Source organism: Eulemur rufifrons, chromosome 7, assembly GCF_041146395.1.
Source record: "Eulemur rufifrons isolate Redbay chromosome 7, OSU_ERuf_1, whole genome shotgun sequence".
Taxonomy (NCBI): domain Eukaryota; kingdom Metazoa; phylum Chordata; class Mammalia; order Primates; family Lemuridae; genus Eulemur; species Eulemur rufifrons.
This window is the reverse complement of record NC_090989.1, coordinates 163,281,716-163,304,812: the sequence shown is the minus strand read 5'-3', so window position 1 is coordinate 163,304,812 and position 23,097 is coordinate 163,281,716. Positions and strand designations below refer to the sequence as shown.

Here is a 23,097-nt window from a genome sequence, read left to right as displayed (position 1 = left end):
ATTATAAATTGTACTCTTTTCTTGCTAAATAGTTTAAAGAACTTAAAGCTGTGATGTCACTGAAAACCAATCATGAACTGAAAAATAATGCAGAATATTTGTACAAGATTGATCTTGAATTTGGTAGAAATCTGTTTTCTCTCATGGGCCTCTCCTGCAGAGGAGCTTATTGTCGTAAGGGTAAATAGCAGGGAGGGAGGGGCGATGGGCTTAGAACTTCTGGGCTAGGTGTAACTATGCTCAAGTATGATATAAGTGTCATATTTAGGCTTTGGAGTAGAGCAAAGCTACTCACTCCGCCTCCCTAGGTCTCATTTTCCTCATCTATAAATTAATGATTTCAATGATTTTGATATATCTATCATGCCGCTTTAGAATAAATAATTGAGATTTTGCAAATAAAGTGCTTAGCTCAGTTCCTGGCCCCTGGTGGCTGACATATAGTAAGAGCTTCATAAATGGCAACAATTACTGTTGTCTCTTAGGATGATAATCAAAGAACTCTCGACTTGAGAAGTTTCTAGCATGTGTGAGACTTTTTCCTTTAGCGCCCGAGGGGCCATGTTTTAATCTAAAATATTTCTTTTTCCTTGCAAAGCTGTACTCTGAACACATTGGAGGTTTAATCAAAGGTATTTTCAGAGTTAAAGGGTTAGTAGCCCATTCTTTGAGAACTTCAAAAGAGCCTCCTTTCCCTCCTCCCTTCCTTTCTTCTTCGTTTTTCACTGCTACAGACCGATGAAAATACTTAGAATCAACAGAAATAAGATTTCCTGGCATGAAATTTACTATTAGTTAGGGGGACCATGATGTTTGCTGTCCAGAGCAGAACTTTTAAAGGTGAAAAGAGGTGCCGTTTGGAATTACCCTGGCCTGTTCATAACTACATGCCTAAACCCAGACTTTTCCACATAAACCAGGACATACAGTCACCCAGATATTAGTTATTTAATTAGGAAGGAGCAGAGCACAACAAGGATAGATTTGACATCCAAGCAACCTGGCTTCGAATCTCAGCTCGGCCACTTTAGCCACTTGTTGACCTTGCACAAGGTACGTAACCCTGGTAAGCCTCAGTTTCCTCCTCAAAAAAAAAGGAGACAGTAATAGTTCCTATTTGTTAGTGTTTTGGTGAGGATGTGATAATACATAGTACTAAGCACCGTTCCTAGCATATAATATTCTCACGTAAATGGCAGCTGTTATAACTGATAATAACTTAAAATGGTGGGTGGATGAATGGTGTGGTGTTACTATAAATGCACATGTAAAGCTTTTTAGCTTATGCGGAAGAAATAATTAAATGATGTGTCAGTGTTCTCTTTATAGAGAAGCGGACTAAATTTGGGAGCCCACGAAAGAGCCCACATCTCTCGAGATGCAAAGCCTGCCTCATTCACATCATTCAACTGACAGCCTCAGAGTAGCGGGTGATGCATTTATTCCCATGTCTTTGTTCCCAAGATTATGTAATTAACTTACTATTACAGGAGAAAAGATGCCTGAGAGTTCTTTTTGAGACAGTAAATGGTTCTGTTTAGTGGAAAAAGGGTGTTCCTGCTCTTTGCAAATGACGGGGCAGGGAGCTGGAGGCCAAAAATCTATAGTAATTTGAGAGTTAGGATCTACCTGGGAAGAGCCAAAGGAGTGAAAAGCTAGATGCAAGATAATGGGAAGATGGGAGATTGTTAATTCCTCATGTGCAGATGTTTCTCTCCACGTGGCAGTAACTCTACCCCCATCCTTTCCTTTAATTCACTTAGTAAAGGAAAATGGAGGGAGCCACTTGAAATGTAATTGTCTCTCACTGTTCCTGTTTGGGTCTATTACTCAAACAGTAGGGAGATTTCTCATTTTGTTCTGTTTATTGCAGTGGAATTTAAAAAAAAAAAAAAACAGAAGGAAAAGTTCTCCCAACACTTGCTTTTTTAATTGATAGTGATTACTTTGCCCCCGAAAGCGAGTGATTCTTAAGCAAAGTGGGTACATTCTCGTAAGCCACATTACCGTCTTACAAACTCATCCTTAAAGTAGGAAAGGTGACAGAGCTATGACAACAGCTCCCATTTCTACTCTGGGTGAGGAGCCCATATGCCATTCACCTTTTATCTTTCTTCTTATTTGCAATCAGTGCTTCGTTTGCTTTACAAAGACAAACGACAGAAAAGGCATGTTTGCTTCCCATATGCCCTGTTTTGAGTTTGTGAGTGACGGATAGGGAAGTTGATCTACTTTTTATCTCCTCTTTTTGGTCTGAATTTCAGTGGAGCTCTTAAACAAAGAAAACAAAAATAATTCAGTGCCTGAGTTTATCCAGTGCCTATCACAGCGTCCCATGCAATCCGGTACTTTGGGGCAATGATGAGCTACTCATGCTGGCCGTGTGGAAGAGGGGGAAATTGATTGGCAAAAGAGATGCATCGAGACTCGCTCCTGTTTGTTCAGTTCCCTGGGCTTCTGTTCTCCTGGATGAGGGATTGAAGAGGAGCCTGCCAATTATTTCAACGTTGCGAGCTTAAAGCCAAAAGGAAAAGACACATACCCAGGCTCTCAGAGTTCAGTGGCACTTTATATAGCATCAGATTCCATCATCTTGCTTTTATTTGACTTGAAAAGACCTTAATTTTTAGAAAATTTGAAATTTAAGGCTGTCTGGTTGCCAAAAGCTTCTTTAAACTCTCATTGTGGTTTGGAGCAATACATCATCGAAGCCATGGTGTTTAGATGATGTACGGCACCCATATATCATGAGAGCACCATCCTCTTATGATATATTATTATAACTCACAATTGGAGCACCGCCAGTGATATATGGCTTAAAAACACAATTGTTAAGCCACAAAACTCTACAGGGTCTCTGAAAATTCTGGGACGTTCTTTGTTTGTTTGTTTTTTTAAACTAAATTGGTTCTTTATCTTTTATTTTTTTTTTCCTTTAAGTTTCCCAACTTGAGCAGGGCAATTTGGACATGTGTGAAGTGCTGTTTCCTCTGTTTCATGAAAGGCCTGCCGGCTGCCTGGGCACTGCCAACACTCTAAGTGAAGGAAGTCATTGGCAATAGGGTCAGACACCATCTCCATGCCTGTGCCTTTTGACAGACCACGCATTTTATTCCTGAGTTGGTCATGCTGAGGTATCCTGCAAGCCCTGTGAGCAGCATTACTTCCAGGGACATTTGTTTTAGATCTAAGTGGCTGTCAGTGATTCCGTGCTGACCCTAAACTCAGTAGCAGAAAATGAGGCCTCCCCAAATCAAGAAAGATGGAATCCAGCCGTGTAGAAAACACAAGCTTTGGGGTGGATGTTGGTCGGGAGAAGAGTACATTCAGCAAAGCTCACTGCAGAACCAAGCTTTCTGGTTTAGAATAGAAGCAGGCTGTCAAAATTATTTTTAGAACTAATGTCATGTAGTATAGGAATTGCTAGAATTTACTGAATGTTTACAGTACGCCTAGCTAAAGTACCTTACCTACATATGTCATATGATCAGCACAAAAATATTATTTCTTAGGATACTAGTTTTATGCCCACTTGAAAGATGAGGGAAGATGAGAGAAGTTAAGGAATTCACTCAGGAAAAGGCAGAGGTAGGATGTGAACCTCGGGCCTCCATCTCCAGTGCCTGCACATCAAGCTCCTTCACTACAGGGGTTTCTACCTTTCTGGAATGGGCACAGTGTGGCAGAAAGCACTAGATGACAAGTCAGGATTTGGGGGACTAGTTCTGGCCCTGCCATTGCTTTGCCATTGATCTGAAAAGAGCCCCTTTCGTCTTCTGTAGAAATGAAGAAATTAGATGCTCCGAGCACGCACCCCTAACATTTTCCAAAGCTAATCCCTAGTGGTTGCAAAGGGTTTTTGTTTGTTTGTTTTACTAATGGGTTCTCTTTGCAAATGAAATTGTGCATGGGATCCCAACACAGGAACAGACAAACGTGGAGCTGCTCTGGCTAAACCAGGGAGTGGGAACTGAAGCCTGCTGCCCTCTCTTGTGCAGTGCTCTTACTCCACCCATGTGCTGCTCCCTGGCCACCCCAGGCTTGTCCTGGAAACTGCAGGGCTTGTGATTTGCACTTTACAAACCACTGACCAGACATTTATCTATCTGTTGTCTCACGCATAGAAAGTAGACTAGATAATTGAATTTTCAATCCAGCAGCAAATTATGGGATTCCAGATATAGGAAGTGAGACACTGCTTTGAAAAGCATTGCTGCAGATGGGGTCTGTGCTCCGCCCACATCACCTCACCCTTGGCCCTGTGGCTGCGGTGCATCCTGGCCTGGCTTCCAGTGGACGGATGCTGGGAACCTGCTTCTTTCATTCTTAGGGTAGGGGACGACAGAAGTGCTGGAGGATTGATGCCTTCCCAGGAGTAGTTCTCAGCTAAAGGAGACATGAGTTGGCGTATGAATATCGCATTCCCTCACCCCTCCCTTGGGTGTGATAACTCCCAGGTATGTGTTCTCAGTGACTGTCAGAGGTCTCTAGTGGCCCTAAGCTCCAGTCACTTAAAGTAATACTCAATAGCACATCCTTTAGTGGCTGCTTTTCCTTCCCTGTTTCCTTGACTCACCCTCTCTTACCTGTGTTTCCAGGGATCCAACAAAACTCTTTACACTTAAATCCTGGTTTCAGGGTTTGCTTCTGGGGCAATCGAGACTAAGAAAAGTATATATCATGTTTATATCACTCTCCATGAAAAAAAGGTATTGTTATTGCTTGGTAGCGAGATTAACTGGTGATCTAAATTTTCTCCTGTGTGTTTTTCTGTCTATTCCAGATTGTCTAAGCTGTACATATTTTACTTTGATGACCAGCAAATGAAAGCAATCTTATTGTATAAATACATTTGCTTATTCCAAGTTGAGAACTGTGGGTAATTATCCAAACATAGAAAGAGCAATAGACTTGAAGACTTTCCTGAGTCTTGCTGTGGGAAGACCTTGTCTCATTTTCTTTCTTTACCTACAAAATCAGTAGAATAATACTGACTTCATAGAAGTGTGTGGAGAAGAGAAAAATACGTAAACTCTACGATACTATCAGAAAGGCATCTGTATTCATTTTCTCTTTGCTGCTGTAACAAATTGCTGCAAACTTAGTGCATGGGTCATTACAGGAGCTCTGTGGTTAACCTTTAGGGGAACTGCCAGACTATTTTCCAAAGCAGCTGCACCATATTACATTCCCACCAGCTTATACAAGGGTTCCAGTTGCTCCACTTCCTTGCCAGCATTTGTTATTATCTGTCTTTTATTACAGTTCCCCTCGTAGGTGTGAAGTGGTATCTCATTGTGGTTTTGGGCCGAGGATGTTCAGCATCTTTTTCATGTACTTTTCATGTATACATCTTCTTTGAAGAAATGTCTATTCATATCCTTTGCCCATTTTAGTTAGGTTTTTGTCTTTTTATTATTTTTGAGTTATAAATAGTTCTTTATGTATTCTAGATACAAGTCCCTTATCAGGTATGAGATTTGCAAAAATTTTCTCCCTGTCTCTGGCTTGACTTTTCACATTCTTGTTTGTGTCCTTTGAGGTACAAAGATTAAAATTTTGATGATGTTCAGTCTTCTCCACTTTTAAGGACTCTTGTGATGACATTGGGCCAACCAGGATAATCCAGTATACTCTCCCAATTTTAGGGTCAGTGGTTGGCAATCTTAATTCATCTGTAAACTTAATTCCCCTTTGCCACGTAACCTAATATATTCATAGGTCAGGGATTAGGACTTGGGCACTTTTTGGAGTGGCCATTGTCTTTCTACCACAGCATCGTTTGTTATTCTTTATTGCCTCTGTGGTTGCTCATTAGCAGGTATGGGGGGAGGGACTCACATGAGGCCAACTGGTGTGGGTTGCAGGACATCAGTTATGGTACAGGGTAGACTTCCATTCCCTCTCCCCACCATGATTTTATCCCTTACATTTGAATTGCAATATATTACAGCAAAGATAAAAGATATCAGTGTGACTACACTGACCATCAGGGGGGATATGGATAAAATGGATGTGTTCAGAAGAAGAAGCAGAGGCAGTATGGAAAAGGAAGGGTCTCTCACTCTTAAACCCACTGCATTTAGCTCTTTTAAAATGATAGCTCTATTGAGATATTATTCACATGCCATAAAAGTTGCCCTGTTAAAGTGTACAATTCCTTGTTTTGAGTATATTCACAAAGTTGTGCAGCCATTGCCACTGTGTAATTCCAGAACATATCCATCATCTCAGAAAGAAACCTTGTGCCCATTTGCAGTCACTCTGTCCGTCCCCACCCCAACAACCACTAATCTTTCTTTCTCTATGAATTTGCCTAGTCTGGACATTTCATATAAATGGAATTATACAATATGTGACCATTTGTGTCTGGTTTTTTTCACTCAGCATAATGCTTTCACTTAGTGTACTTCATTCCTTTTTATGGCCAGATCATATTCTTAATATGTTACATTTTGTTTATCCATTCATCAGTTGATGGTCATTGGGGTTGTTTCCACTTTTTTTTTTTTTTTTTTTTTTTGTTGAGACAGAGTCTCACTTTGTTGCCCAGGCTAGAGTGAGTGCCGTGGCGTCAGCTTAGCTCACAGCAACCTCAGACTCCTCGGCTTAAGCGATCCTACTGCCTCAGCCTCCCGAGTAGCTGGGACTACAGGCATGCGCCACTATGCCCGGCTAATTTTTTCTATATAGATTTTTAGTTGTCCATATAATGTCGTTCTATTTTTAGTAGAGACGGGGTCTCGCTCAGGCTGGTCTCGAACTCCCGACCTTGAGCAATCCACCCGCTTCGGCCTCCCAGAGTGCTAGGATTACAGGCGTGAGCCACCGCGCCCGGCCTTCCACTTTTTGTTGATTATGAATAATGTTGCTGTAAACATTCTTGCACACATTTTTTGTGTGGACATATGTTCTCAGTTCTCTTGGGTAAATACTAGGAGTGGAATTCTGAGTCATATGGTAACTCTATGTTGAACTTTTTGAACAACTGCCAAACTGTTTTCCAAACCAGCTGCATCCTTTTACATTCCCACCAGCAGTGTATGAGGTTTCCAACTCTCCACACTCTCACCAACACTTGTTATCATCTGTCTTTTTGGTTATAGCCACCCCAGTGGGTAGACAGTGGTATCTCAACGTGGTTTTGATTTGCATTTCCCTAATGATGAATGTTGAGCATCTTTTCATAGGATTTTAAAATTTTGTCCCCGCTACCTCACTGAAACCAACTCAAGCTTTCAAATATGTTTGACCCCGTTGATAATAACCCTTCTTCTTGAAATTCCTTCCTTTCTAGGCTGTTAAAACTTACCCTGTCTTGGTTTGCCTCATTCCTTACTGTGTCCTTAAGCTGAGTCCTACTTCTCTTCCTAAACTGCAAATGTTGGATTGTTCCAATGCTCAGTCTTTAGTTCTGCCTCACTATGTTTTTCTTCATGACACTTGTCTCTACCTAAAATTAAATTGTATATTTATTCATTCATTTGTTTATTTTCTGCACGCCCATTGGCATGTAAGCTCTGGGAGCAGGGACCTCGTCATGTTCAGCACTATATCCCTGGTTCCTAAAATAATACCTGGCAATAGATATTTTTGAATGAATGAATGAATGTTTTAGAAAAATGTATGTAAATGTTAAATGAATAGAAACTGAGAGCGCCATAATCAAAAAATTTTCTGGAACGTTGGATGAGACAAACTGAAATATCTTTTGTGTGGGACCTCTCAGGTACTTTAATGAGCTAATTAGCATTGTGAAATTTTGACTATGAAAAAGTTTTTGGTATGGAATGTGCCGTGGGACTTTTAAAAATACTTTTCTAACTCAACCAGGTAAACTGCAGCCCCTAGCAAAATTGTGGAGCACTTTATTAAATAGATGCTTTGTTAGCACTTAGAAAAGTAAGTTGTGATCATGATAGCTTACTATGAAATCACTAAGAAGAGATTATGTCAAATTATCTCCATCTCTGCTATTCATAGGGTTTTATCCGAATGCCGTCCTATCAAAGGCCATGGTGGTGGTATTCCTTCACGACAGCCAGGCTTTAAGCTGGCTTTATCATGATTTCCCTGTTCTGAGAAGTTGAGTGGGTTGTCAGGACCTTGTGATCAGCCTGTCACTTAAGAATTTATGTCAAGATATCAGGCAGGGTTGAGATCTCTGCCTTTGGGAAAAATTACCTGTGCAGTGAGCTGTTTATTGTCTTCAGTGTCACAGTGGATTTCAAGTGGTTACCGGTGATCAAGAGTGGCTTTTCCAGAACTCAGTGGTAACAAAGCCTTTCAAGATAGCCCTGAACACTAAACCCAGAAGGTAAAGAAAAGGAGGCAGGAGATAAGCCTGGACCCAGGAGGTTCCCTTAATGTGAGTTCACAGCCTGCCGTATGGTATTAGTGGATGGTAACAGACATAGCCGTCAGCACAAGACAAGGGGGTGGTCAGAGTGCAGGAAGACAAGGAAGCCTTCACAAGTAGGTCTCCACATAATGCAGTAGGACAGGCAAAACAGGGAGTTATCTTGGTGCCTGCATTGTTGCACTTGGCAGGAGGGAAGTCAGGAACCAGATGGAGAGTCTAAGCCAGAGGTTCTCAAGGTGTAATCCTAGACCAGCAGCTCTAGCAGCACGTGGCAGCATGTTAGAAATGCATAGTTTAGGGACCTGGCAGTCTGTGTTTCAACAAGCCCCAGGGTGCAGGCAGAAGTTTAAGAGCCGGTAGTCAAAGTAATAAAAACAAACTTCAGCAAAAGAGATGCATTAACAATGGCCCAATCAAGGATCTTCTTAAATATCTTTTCTGCTGGTGTAGGAATCAACCCTAAATGTGATGTCTACTTCATCTTTAGGTTAATTTTTTTTTTTTTAACAATGAGTAATTCTGCTGCAGCTCCATGTATTGAGTACTAACTATGTGCAAAGCCACATGCTAAGCACATGCTTAGCAGAGTTGATCCTCTTAACAACCCCGTGAGGGAGGAACTACAGCAATCCTATTACAGGTAAGGATACTGAGACATAGACCTTGTGAGTACAGGTCACGCGGCCAGTATGTGGTAGCTCCAGGATTTGCATGAGGCAGCTTGACTGCAGAACACTGGTCTGGAACATCTGATTACTAGAAAGTACAAGGGAGATGATGAAGGATGGATGGATGGATGGATCATGGGGAGGAAGAGAGGGACAAGGAAATAGAAGGGGATGGAAGGATAAAAGGAAGAAAAGAAGAAAGGATAGCAGCAGAATTTGGACGTAAAGATTGAGTGAAGGCTCCTTCTAAGGGTGGGCTCTCTCGTTGTACCGAGTCATTTTCCTGGTCTTGCTTGTGAGTCACCCAGTCCATAGATTTCAATAAACTTTGGCCTGGGCCCACCCTGCACGACTCTCCTAAGAGTTTGGTTCCATGGGTAGTTTGTGATCTATTTTTCCTTGTTTATTTATTTTCCCCTCTCTCCCTATGCTCATAAATTCTTTATGACTTAAGTACGCACTCAGCCCAGTTGCTGAGGGATCTGTGACTGGCTTCCTCATTGACTGGAGAATATTCTGGCAAAGTCTGTCACTCACTGGGGACTGTGTGCTCGGGGGCTGCTGTGAAGCTCCTGTCTGCTTCATTCACCTTGGACCGCCTTGCTCCCTGCCTCTGCTTTAATAGCATATCATTTCCCACTCCTTACACAGCAAAGCCACAGGGACACTGAATCCTACGTTCTCCCAAGGCCCTTTGGAGGCTGGAGCCCACCACAGTCACCGGGAAGGGGTGGGTGTGATGGGGTTAGGTCTGACTCTTTGTCTGCCTCTCCACATCCAGGCTTTTCATTTTCACTTTCCTCCCCACGGTTTGTAATAAATGCGGGAACATAGCTCAAGGGCAGGAATGTGGTTTAACTTCAGCTGAGGTACAATAGAGGCTATTTGGAAAGTAAAACTTTCAAATGGCAGTTTAGCCTTAAAGAATATATTGAATTAGCTACGCTATGAGCCTTGATTCACGATCTCTGCATAATAGCATTGCCATGTATATCACCCGGGTGCTTTAGTAGACTAGAGAAATGGGCTGTTTGAAAGATGAAGTTCACGGAATCGGTGCGTGTGCCGATTGAAGAACGTGGTGACAAGAACCCGGCGACCCCGCGGCCTGTGCCGACTCCTCCAGCTCCTGTGGGGCCCTGACCTCTCTGAGCGTTGACTTCCTCGTCTGTCAAATGAGCTCCTCGTAGAACTTACCTCACAGGATTTTTAAAAGCATTAAATGAGATACTGCAGTAAAAGCTTAATAAATGAGAACTGTTTATATTACCATGATATAGTCAAAGCCCCAGTTCTGTATTTCAGCCCACACTACGTCTTGCTCTCACTCGTTTGCCCGTTACTTATGCAGTTCTCTGTTAGCCAATGCTTATTTCTTGTCAGCCTCAGAGTCACAGTGGTCACCTTTGAAGATGGGCTGTCATTTCAAAGCACTGGCTAAATACAGCCAAGACTGACAACCATGAATAATTTCAGAGGGCCTCTGAAATGCGCTGGCATTTCCCTCAAACTCTCATATATGCCACTGAGTTGTTCTCTCCTGTTTTGTGTCTGTTCTCAGCAGATTTCAGATACAGTTACTGAAGGTGAATATCATCTTCCTCTGAAAAATAATCCAGCGGGAACCAAGGTGGAGTAATTGGGCTTCATGAGAATATCACTGTCAAGTCTAAAAATATATGGGGAGATGATCACATTTTATTTTCTCTTTCTTGTACTTTTTCAGCACGTCCATGTCCACGTCCTTTCCAGGAAGGCTGGAGACTTTCACCGAAGTGACAGCGTCTGTGATGAGGTGAGTGGAGTCTCTCTGATCTTTGTTAGATCAAAGGGGCTGTTGGTGTGATATAATCAACCCGATGAACCAGGTACCACCCTAGATATGGTCTTAAATGGGCTTCTATTCAGTGTGACTGCAAAGTGGCATTAGAGGCCATGGGATCAAGAATGGCCAGCATGGGAACCCAAGACAAACTAATTATAATGATTCTCTTTTTCCTATGAAGCCCAGCAGAAGCCAAGTGTGCTTGTGATTTCTGTCCTGTCATTTGCCAACCAGGACACTAAGTATTTGCATGGAGATACGGTTCAGAGTCTCTGTAGAAGAAAATCTATAGTGCTACCAATGGAAATCAAGCAGATTGATACGTGATTCCTTTGGAACTCAACTTGTCTTTCCCAGTAGCATTTTTTCAAGGTGAAACTTTGAATTATTGTGAGCAGAAACTAGGTTAGTTTGAATGACTTAAGTATAACCCATGTCTAATAAACATTTTAGCAGTTAATTGATTTAGGAATACTGCCATTCAAAGATATAAATGTGAAACCACTAGAAAACATGATTCTGCAAGAGACAGGTGATCTGCTGCTAGGGTCTCATCTACATGAGAACCTCCGGATGTCCATCTCCACTGTGTGGAGCACATAGCCTGTGATGGATCAGTCTGGTGCAAATATAAAGCGATTTCACTTTACCTACTCTAGCCAAGGAAGAGAAACATGTTCCCCACATGTTATAGCTGATCAAATGGCACTAGCACCCTGGAGGGCTTGGTTGAAAAGGACAGTTTCTGGCTGCAACAAGGACGAGTGCTGTGATTAATTAGTAATGCTTGCCATGGGTGTCAGATACAAGAGAGGTGCCATATTTGCTATTTATTTGACATTCCTGTTCTAACCCTTTGAGAATGATTTTTTAAAATTCATTTTTTATTTTGGCTGTTTGTCATGTAGCTCTACCAAATGAACCCATGTGATTATCTCCATCTGGTTTTTGGGGGCCAGGTGGAATCTATGCATCTTTTTGTGTGTCTAGAGGGCTTCTTTGTAGTAGCTGGGGATTAAAATGGCAACTCAAACTCTAAAAATAAAGAAGAAGAGGTCAATAGTTAATAATGAAACTTCTAATTAATTTTTCTGGGACTCTCTGGATCATTTGAACTGACTGCTTATTATGCCTTTAGGATTTCCCGTCGTATCTCGTGCTCCCTATGTCTTCCAGGGGCTGCAGTAGACTTGTTGTGCAGGGTATAAATGGTCTTGTCACTGGTACCCAGGTGCTGGTTTGTGGACTGGTTGCTGCAAATCTCAGTTCCCAGGAGGTTCCCACCCTAGAGATTCTGATCCAGTAGATTACACAGGCACTCAGAAATCAGTAACAATATGTATAAGAAAATCCCCAGGAAATTCTGATGCATGACCAGATTTGGGAATAGGCTCTCTTCCAAATCTGGGCTTTCCAAAGCCATATCCTATGATACTATAATTTGAACTCATTTTCATTGGATGTGGAATGCATTTTGGGGATTGGGAAGGGCTTAATCCACATTGGAAGAAAATCAGAATTATGGAGTAATTATAAAGAGATACAATTTAAAAATATATAAGTACTGATCTTATTAACATAAACTAAGGTTAATAAAATGTTGCCAAATAAGGCTATTTTAATGAATAAATTAGTACATGATTTATATACAAGTGAACGCTGCTGAAATGGTATTAAAAGTGCTTGAAAACACTGTTTTCTTAGGCTGAACAGTCACCTTGAAATCTTGTTTGTGTTCCAAATGTGCTTGTGAGAGAAGCCATATGAATACATTTCACCCCAGGTCAAGACGTGATGTCCAGCACTGTGGTTGGTGTGTGGCCTTTCTCTCCTGTCTTATTCTTTTGTCCTTGCATGTGTGCTCTGATGGCATCTCTAGCCCCACAGATAAGGCAACACATGTTCCTACTTCCTACCTATTTGGAGGAGCATCTCAGGAAAAGTAATTATAGTAGCAGTTCTTCTCTTTTTTCCTCCAGTGAACATGTAAGTCATATGTACAACGGACAGTGTCCACTAAGGGAGATTGTGCTATAAGGCTATGAAGAGATTGAACTCTGGAAACAGGCAGAATTAAGTTCAAATCACAGTGCCAGCTACTAATCAGGTGACATCGGGGAAGTCATTTAACCTCTGTTTTCATTACCTTATTTTTAAAATGGAGATACTAGTACATACTACTTCAAAAGATTGCCATGTGTATGACATGACATACTGTACAGGTCTTGGTACATACTAAGATTGTACTAGCAGGTAGCTGTTTCTGTTCTTACAATCATTATTAATTTTGGTTTTTAAAAAGTAGCAATGGTGGGCAAATGGAGAACCCGGATTCAAAGCCAGGTTATTGGATGTTCCTATCCAGCTTTCTTTTCCAAGGGTTAGATTTCCAATTTTACCTCTGCCTTTAACCACTCATCTTCCTCTTTGGACAAAAATGCTTCTCCAGTTTGAGTACATATTATAATAAGATAATGTCTAGAAAGAGGCATGGAAAGCATAAAGTGTCACACAGGCATTATTGGTACAAGACCTAACGTACATTAGACTGAGTGATCTTAATCAGAAATGATGGGGTGATGAGGGGTGGCATTCTTTATAGTGATGGGAGCACTCGCTCTTGATTATGCACCTGTTCATGACATTCGCCAAGCAGACTGCCTTGGAAGGTGGGAGTGGGAAACAGGAACAGCGGGAGATGGAGCTTGGGAGAGTGTGATTGTATTCCTACTGCTGCACACGTAGAAAACGGTGCCTAAGGAAGCCCTAGAATAGATTATAAAGCAGCTAGGAACATTGTGTTCTCTCTGGGGACTGTTTTAAGAGGGGTAGTGACATACTGCAGAAGGTTCACAAAAAGGCTGATTAGATCTGAAAACAGAGATTTGGGGAGTAGTTTGTGAGAATATTTTGTCTAGAGAAGGGAAGACTTATAAAATAAAGGTAGTAACAAAGTCACCATTTGTAAATATCTGAAGGGCTGGCAGGTGGACAGTTATTAAATATGTTCTATGTGCTTCTAGAGGGCAAATCTGGGATTGGCAGACTACAAAGAGACAGAGAAAAGCTCTACATAATAACAGGTCAAATTAAGAAAAACTTCTGAACATGTAGAGTGCCTTGCAAGGGGGTGACCCATCCCTGGATCCAAGCACAGAGTGGGTGCCTTAATTCTTCAAGAGGATGTCCACGTTTAGTCAGGACATGGACCACAAGGTTCTGCGATTCCCATCTTTATAAATCTGACCCATTTGTGTATCACCTCCATTTTCAGGTTATACAAGTTCTGTAACAGTATTTTTTATTAATATGGCAGCATTTGGGTGACTGTCTAATAAAACATATTCTTTTTTGTTTAGTTCATGAAAATATAAGGTATAACTCCTGATATAACTCCTGACTTATAGACCACACTCTATTGACTTTTCTCACTCCCAGACTACTTCCTGTTTTTCCTCCAGCTCAGCGTTGCATACTGATGGGTCCTTGGGCTTTGCTTGTCTCCTCATATGTGTTTGATTTTCGCCTGCAAAGTATTTTTTACTGATGTGCTTTATTTTGCTTATGAAGTATTTTTTAATGAGTTTGAATGCTGTCAGGCATGTCACTCATCCTCTGGGTCACTACAGTTGCCACGACTCTCTGTCTCATATCCAGGCCTGCTTCACTGGCTTATGATACCTGCCTGGCCCCTGAAGGCCTTTGAGTTTGAGATCCCTGCCTGTTTCATGGACTGATCCTCTTGTCACCGCCACTCAAAGATTACTATTCCCCAGGATCCTCTGTCTGGTCTGCTGTGCGTGCCACTTATCTGAAACATCTGCTCCACCTCCCTGCCTACTCATTCACAGTGCTATGGCCCTGGGTGACTTCTTTAGCTTCAGTGGTGGGTCTTGCCCACTTCTCCAGCTCCTGTAAGTCTCATTCTCTCCCACTGCTTGCTTTTGTCAAATATGTCATTCTTGTTCCCACTCTAGGGCCTTTGCACATGTTCTCTTTGCCTCTAACTTCTACCATCTTCTCTTCTCTTCTCCATGTCTTCATTTAAATCTCAGCTCAAAGTCACCTTGTCAAAGAGTTCTTTTCACTCTTCTATGGCCTCATCTCCAATAGCTAATCCTCTATCCTCTCCATGGTAACTCTATCATATCACCATGCCTATTTTCTTCACTTACCACACTTGACATAATTTATTAGTTTATTATTCAATGTCTGCATCCCCTGACTACATCATAAAGCCTTCAAAGCAAGGTCCTAACCTGGCATAGAGTGGGCTTTCAGTGAATATTTGTTAAATGAATGAACACATCAAAGAACAAGGTGTTAAACTAGAAAAACTTGGAATTCCTTACTAGTTCTAACATAGTTTAAAAGGAAAGTGTATCTTGCTTTTCTGAGGGTCAATTCACTAACTCATAGCTATCTTGAGTGAAACTCTGACATGGTGCTCTCAGCCCTCCGAGGTTAATTTAATGGGGCATTGATGGAATAGAATCCTTTGGTCAGAAACCATCAGACAGATGGCTACAAATTGTGGCACAACAGAAAGGCTTGGAAAAGCAATTATACATCTTGTCTGATTGCAAAGCAAATCTGATAGGCACATGTCAAAGTTACTATAATAACTAACTTTTCCCCCTCAAAACCTAGATTTGTGCACCTGTAACAAATACAGATGTGGGATTTGCTGAAAGCAAGTTCGAGAGCTACTCTTCCTTTCATTCCAACCTTGATTATCATCTCTGAGTTTGTCTTCACCTGCTGTTCCTCCAGCAGCATATCCTGGACTTGTCTGTGTGCATTTTGCCCACTAGCTTATCTGCCCCATTTCAGAGCATAAGCTTTTCTTCTCTCTCTCAAAACTGAGCTCAAACTCCACCCTTCCCAAAGCAGAGTCTATTCAAAAGCTCTTTCTTTATGGTTGTCTATGCAGGTCTTATTTATCTGTAGCTTCCAAATTCTTTCTACATCTGTGTTCTTTAAATTTCCATGAATTATGTGAGGCCTTCTCTGAGCTCAGTGGGCCCTCCATTATCTTGACAAGTTGATGAAGATTATGATAATGACCCAAATGGGTCCTTGGATAAAAGCGCATGTATAGCTAACGTGGGGGAGGGAAACACCCATTGCCTAATGTGATAGTACATCATCTCATTAACTGAGTAGGACTTACTCTAGCTGTGTCCCAAATAAGTGACTCTCATAACCATATTGGACAATTCATCAAATGTTTATGAGTGACATTGAATGGCTGTGATTGTGCACTGTATGTAAAACCCATTACTGATGAAGGAAGTGACTCTTATTAAAGCAAATGGGAATAGCAATTAGCATTTGGACAAATTCAACCATGAATTTCACAGCGCAACTGTGGGTTCAAGCATGTCATTGGAAACAATTGGTTGGCTTAACACAATGCATGAACAAAATCAATTTGCTAAAACGCAGGTCATTTGGCCCTGAGGGCTGGAGAGAACCATTATATTGCTGATGATATTTATTGTTGAACTTGGATCTCTTTCACACACCATTTGACAATGGGCTTAAAGTTCATGGGTCCCTAGTTGACTCTCCAAAATGGAAGGAATGTTTCAATGAGACAGTTAATTAGCTTTTTTTCTTCTGGGTTCACTGATGTCTTCCTACTGAGTGGTAAGTTTCTGAATGTTTGAGAATTTTAGATTAAAAACTTTGGTACTTCTCATTCAGAATAAAATAGCAATCCCATGGGTTATTCTAAATTCATGGAGACTTTTAATTCAGAGAATCTGGATGTGATATAACCAACAAATAAATGTGTAGGTATGCTAATTTAATGATCTGTGACCTCAAATACTCCCTCTGTATGTTCAAATGTTCTTTGGCTATCTATTAATATTTAATATTAAGAGAACTGGGTAGGCATCTGGTTCACCCTATCCTATGTCAGATTATTAAATCTCTATGTCCCTTGTAGGAGAGAAACATGAAATTAGCAGAAAAGCATATATCTGGTTAGAAATTATTTCTTCCCATTTATCCCCATAGAGATAAAAATTCAGAGGATGTACAGTTCAGGTTAGTCATGTTTTATAGAGTTCAGCAAGTGAGGAATGTTGAGAAACATGGAAGGCTGTAAGGGTGGCAATGGTGAGCTGGGGGCCTCCAAGGGAAATCATGAAGTCATTGGACACAAAAGAGAAAAACAATGAAAGAAGGTGGAAGAGTGGCTGATGATGAGGGTACAGGTATCTAGAGCACGAGCCCCAAGGCAAATGATGCCACCTCTGTAGTTTTTCCTGGAGTTTTCTTTGAGGTCAGTTTCCCAAAATTGCTCTCCTATGTCATTTGAATATGCTCAATTGCATATTCAATTGAGAAATAGGAAAAAACGTTAATCACATGTCACTCTATCCATATTGTCCACAGGAAAACCAGTTAATCAAACTACTCCATGTGGACCTCCCTCATTATTTCTGAATCTGCCCTGCACAGTGAATTCTCCCTCCAGTCAGATGTCTTCCACCGGAAAGCTACAAGGTGCCTGCTAGTTAAGGAAGAAAATGCCTGCTCCAAGGAATCCTTGTTGCTGGCATCCGTCTTCCTATCTGCTTCTCACAGTTCTGTTCTCAGTCTCACAGTGACTGCTGCAATGAAGCCTCCTTTTAGCTATAATGTTTGAAGAATGAGTCATTTGGGTGTTTTATTTTTTTAAAGAAAATCTTAGATTCTGTTCAAGATTCTTGATATAACTATTAATAAACAGTCATTCAATTACAGTATCCAAACAGTTTTCGAAATTTTGGAGGCTAAAGTACACTACCACAATTTCAGACATTTTTCCAAATTTATTTTATTTAGAGAATGAGAGTGTAGGGAGTAGGGATAGAAAAAGAATTATTAGAAAAATAAATTATGAGCAGAAATGTTTAAATGAAGCAAGAAGAAAAGCTAGATGAATTAAGCGTTGACACATTTCCATCAATATAAATTATAATGGCCCTAAAGCAAAAAGCCCCCAAACATTTGACTTGATCTCTCTTTTAAACAAGAAAATCACAATGAGCAAGAGAACTAGAGGGAAAAGAAAGATAGAAGTTAATACAATTTTAAGGTCCTCAAAGTATTTGCAAATATTTTTGCTTTTCAATGATCATCTGTCAATTGTTAAAGAATGATAGACTTCACTCAATAACCTCTGTAAAAAAAAAAAAAAATCCATTACTTCTTAGCTTGGAGCAGGGTTCATTCATGTGCCACGTGCCAGCAGAGAGGAACCATGAGGCCTCTGAGGTCCCTGCTTTAGAGAAGGCACATAGGGTCCTGGAAATACAGCCTGCTGTTTGGAATCCCAGCTTGGGTGCCCAAAATGTGGTTGTAGTTTTGTCACCACCAGGTGATGTCTACTATTGATGTCCAGTTTGGTAGCCACAGACTACATGTGACATATCTGAATTGAGATATGTTGGAAATATAAAATACACACTAGATTTCAAAGCCTGCTCCAAAAAGAGAGTGTGAATATCTCATTACTAATGTTTTATATTAGTTATAAGTTGAAATGATAATATTTGGTTATACTCAGTTAAAAATTATATCACTAAAATTAATTTCACCCATTTCTTTTTACTTGTTTCGATGTGACTACTGAACATTTTTAGTAACATATGACTTGCATTAGATTTCTACTGGATGGTGCCGTTCTAGAACACTTTCAAATTGCTCCAGCTTACTAATAAGAAAAGCTCATTGTAGAAACAGTCATGACCCCGCACCCTAGATTTGAAGAGTAATTTGAATGGTGCCAGATTTTCTTTCTAATCAAGAAAATCAAGAAAAGGCTGCTATACCTGCATAGCTCTAAATTTTACATATTGGGTCAACATAGTGATTTATCACAAATTCTTTAATGTTGAATTTTCTATTTAAATCTCAGTGTCTCTCGTGCTTCTTGTATTATTGGGCTTTTGGAGTTAGGTTAGCAGTATAAACAATTATAGTTCTTAGTCTTTATTCCTAGGGAAAGGACTAATGAAAAATAATAACCTAATAAAATTATTATTGTCATTTAATGAGAGTTCGCAATGGGCTGGATTCTATGCTAGGTGCTAAACATACCTTACTTTAATTTTCATTAACCTGCCAGGGGAGATGTCATGAATACCATTCAATTAAAGCTAAAACTCACAAAAGGTAAATGTCTGTCTCAAGACCTTACAACTAGCTCATGGCAAAGCTTGTTTATATCAAAGTCTGTTTGATTACGAAGCCTTTCTTGTTTCTGTCACCCTTTGCTTTGGTCTGCAGAAAATATTAGCCTTCAATTTTATGAAAAACTCAAAGATAGTGAGAAAAGAGATTTTCTTAGAGACTGTGATTTTCCAATACTTAATCTCAAATGGTTTCCATATCCCTGTTCAACTTTAAAGACATTCACACATACACACACACACACACACACACCCATGGATGTGTGTGCCTATTCATACCCCACATCCTAGAGTTCCACTAAACCCATAGGTCCTGGAAATACCACTGCTACTTAAGTGTGTAAGACTTACAAGCAGAATGGCATTTTACAAAATCAGACATTTTCTCTGCTTTTAGGATATGGCCCACTAGTCCCCAGCTAGATACATTTTATTATATCTCCTTTTTATAGTTTTTTTAAATGCAAGGAAGTCATCAACACACTCCAGCCAAGCTTCTTTGATCCCCAAGGTCATCCTTTCTGTATTGGTTTTGTGCACTGAACCTCTTAAGTATTCTCACATGCCTTATAGTGTATTCATGTCATGATAACACACTAAAATATTTACAAGAAAATTGTTGTTTTTTTCCCTCAAAAAGAAGCAGTCTTGCTTACAACTCTTAATGGACCATAAATATCTTCTAGGCCAGCTGCACCAGGACCTGTTGGAAATCCTTCTTACATTAGTGGTAACTAAGGAACTCATAGAATATTCCCTTTGCACTGACATGCAGCCTTGCTCCAACATATTTTTTTTTTCCTTTAAAAAATTGTTTCTTCTTAGAAAACTCTTCAGAGTTATTGAAAGGACATTGCACAGTTGAGTCCAATCAATGTAGGAACTTTCAACTGCCTTCTCTGGTAATCTTGGCCATATCCTTGATGCGAAGACTGAGGTTGAATTTACTTTTAGCAACCTGAAGTAAGCAACCCACTTGTTTTTTTAAATTATTTTCCATCCACGTGGTGTATCTGCCATTTACCTTCCTTCTCTGAGGCATTGGGATAGTTTCTCCTTTCGGGTCTCATCTCATAATCGAAGGCATGAAGTACTTGGGTGGTTTTATTTATTGGTGATCTGGGATAAGGCTGAGTTAGACTTCTTGAGAGATTGGGAACAAGATTTTCTTCCATTGGAGATGCCTTCAAGGGGCCAGGGAGACTATGGTGTAATTATGATATTAGCATGCTGATGAGTTAGTGAATCCAGGGAAGTGCAAGATAGGACATTAAGTTATGCTTGCCACGATAAGAAGTGGAAATTGAGGCATAGAGAGACCCAAGACCTTTTTTGGGCACACAGAGAAAGAAACAGATCTGGGATTCATACTCAGGCTATCTGGCTCCAGGGTCTAAGTTCTTTGTCACTCTGCTGCCTCTGTGAACTCCCAGAGGTATCTTTTTACCTTTGTCCTCTCTACCTCTTTTTTTTTTAATTAATTAATTAATTTATTTATTTATTTATTTTTGAGACAGAGTCTCACTCTGTTGCCCAGGCTAGAGTGCCGTGGTGTCAGCCTAGCTCACAGCAACCTCAAACTCCTGGGCTGAAGCAATCCTCCTGCCTCAGCAATCCTCCTGCCTCAGCCTCCCGAGTAGCTGGGACTACAGGCATGTGCCACCATGCCCGGCTAATTTTTCTATATATATTTTTAGCTGTCCATATAATCTCTTTCTATTTTTAGTAGAGACGGGGACTCACTCTTGCTCAGGCTGGTCTCGAACTCCTGAGCTCAAAGGATGCGCCCGCCTCTGCCTCCCAGAGTGCTAGGATTACAGGCATGAGCCACTGCACCTGGCCTATCCTCTCTACCTCTTAACACCTAACAAATGCCACTATCTCACAGCATAAGTTCTCAAGAAATATTTGTTGAGCTGATTCTGGTGCTTCCCCAGCCCTCTGAATTCCGAGCCTGGCTCTCCTGTTCCTCAGCTCAGGGGCTTCCCTTTATTGGCTGCAAGTCCCCCCTTCTTGGCCTGCCTTCCTGTCAAAACTCCTCTCAAGGAAAAACTTGCACCTCAGTCAGAACAGTACTTCCCACTGAAAACCTTCCTGAGACAGCAAAGTAGTTTTCAAACTCACAAAGCCTTCTGGGAAAAGAATGGAATTTTAAAGCTAGAATATCAGGCCTTAGTCCAGAGGCACAGTGAGACTTTGATGGTCACTCCAGTATCAAATCACAAAGACCAGTGCTGTCCCCTGCACCTGTTTCTGGAATCTATCTGAAAACTAATTTGATAAATGCTCCCCCTGAGAGCCCCACTAGCCCTCTCTGAGACAGACAATCTAAGATGAACTTATCTACAGGCACCTTCCCATTTGGAATTGCATCAACACCTGCCCAGAGTGTCATTCCCCTCCAGGCTCAAAAATGCTCTTATCTGTATCACAGTTTCCGAAGGACCTCAGAGTGGGAGTGCATGTACATGTCTGTAACATTTGCATAACTGATCTAATTAATTTGAAAAATCTAAGCATGGGAAATAATTTAAATGCCAGATAACAGAGAGATATATTTTAATGCTATATAGTCATATAAGTAGCTGTTATATGAATTTTTAAAAATAATGGCATAAAAAGATTGGGATATAATATTGAATGAAAAGAGTGGTATACAAACTGAGCATAGAATGGAAGCATTGCACTTTATATGTAAAAGAGATTGTGGCTGAAAATAGAATAACAGATCACTCCTGTATCATTCTTCACACACTTTTGCATTTCCCAAAACTTTATGTAATAAGTATACAATAATGCTACAATTTAAAGAAAACATTAGGGATCACTTTTAAAAAGAAGACATCTTATGTTCTTTTTCACTCATTGTCAGGGCCAACATTTACCAGTAATTGGTGAACCTAGTGAAAGAAATTGACTTTAGTTTTGATAAAGACCTCATAGGAAATACTTGTGTGTGATCTGTCACTTAAGCTGAAATGCCTGGTTAAATGTCTTTTTTTTTGGTATTTCTACTCTCTAACTTGTTAGGAAAAGCATATTCTTCAGCATAAAATTTTCGTTAAGTTCCTGCTTTGAGAAGCAGAGGAAAGGATATGTTAAAATAGACACTTGTGCTGATGTGGTACTCAGCAGTCTCGTGTTCCCGTTCATTTTCTCTTATCTCAGATTTTTTTTCTTCTTCGTCACTAAGTTGTCTCTTACTACATCTAAGCTTCATTTGAGCAGCCTATATAGCAGTTATTAATTTCACAATCACCAACTTGACCATACAAAAATGACTCCCAAAGTTCAGCTTCATTTCTGGCCATGAAAGCAAGCCCTTTCCTTAGCCCAAGGCCAGGTTTTGCTCAGCAAGTTCAGTGCTGTTTCATTCTGTTCAGGCCTATAATTCAGCCTCATTCTGGTTTCCACCCTCTCAATTCAGCGTTCTGTATCCTGCTTTATGACCAACATGCCACGTGGGGTGGGCAGGGATTATGTGGTCCTTAGCTGTTTCCCTGGAATCTGGTGTCCAAGTAATCTGCCTCCCCTGATCCTTGTGTGTATGCTTGGTCCCTGCTGATACCAAAAAGGAAGGCAATCATCCCTCGGGGGATGGTGACCTTTGGTCTCCTATATTTCTGGAAGTGTCCATGATCCTGACATGGCCTCTCATCCCAAGCATGTGAAGGGCCCTTAGCCTGTGGCCATTGCCAGCTTTTCAGTGTTCTTCTCACAGGCCCAGAAAAGTTTATTCTTACGTACTTTCTTAAGGCACATGGGCAATTTAGGACCCCCACCAGACACTCGTGTTGCTGCTACAATCCTTCGTCACTTTTTGCAAGGCTGTGTACTGTCAGAATTCTGGATGGGAAAAGCAGAATGCAAATTCACTGTGCTCTTAAATTCCAAAATTCAAAGGGAAGGCTTACAGCAAGTCACTTGTGGAAGACCAAATAATGGCCTCCCAAAGGTGTCCGTGTCCCAATTTTCAGAACCTGTAAATATGTTACATGGCAAAGAAGGATTAAGGTAGCATATGGAATTAAAATTGCTAATAAGCCAACTTTA

The 23,097-nt window shown here is 40.7% G+C and overlaps 1 protein-coding gene across 1 annotated transcript in view; it reads left to right on the top strand.

The window, feature by feature from the left end:
* The window catches only part of FHIT (fragile histidine triad diadenosine triphosphatase), a 106,499-nt gene extending 94,338 nt beyond the window's left edge, over nt 1-12,161 (top strand). Inside the window, 2 exon segments of the mRNA XM_069472051.1 lie at nt 10,757-10,825; nt 11,994-12,161. Of these exon segments, the coding sequence (XP_069328152.1) occupies nt 10,757-10,825; nt 11,994-12,161 (237 nt within the window).
* Nucleotides 12,162-23,097: the final 10,936 nt, after the last annotated feature.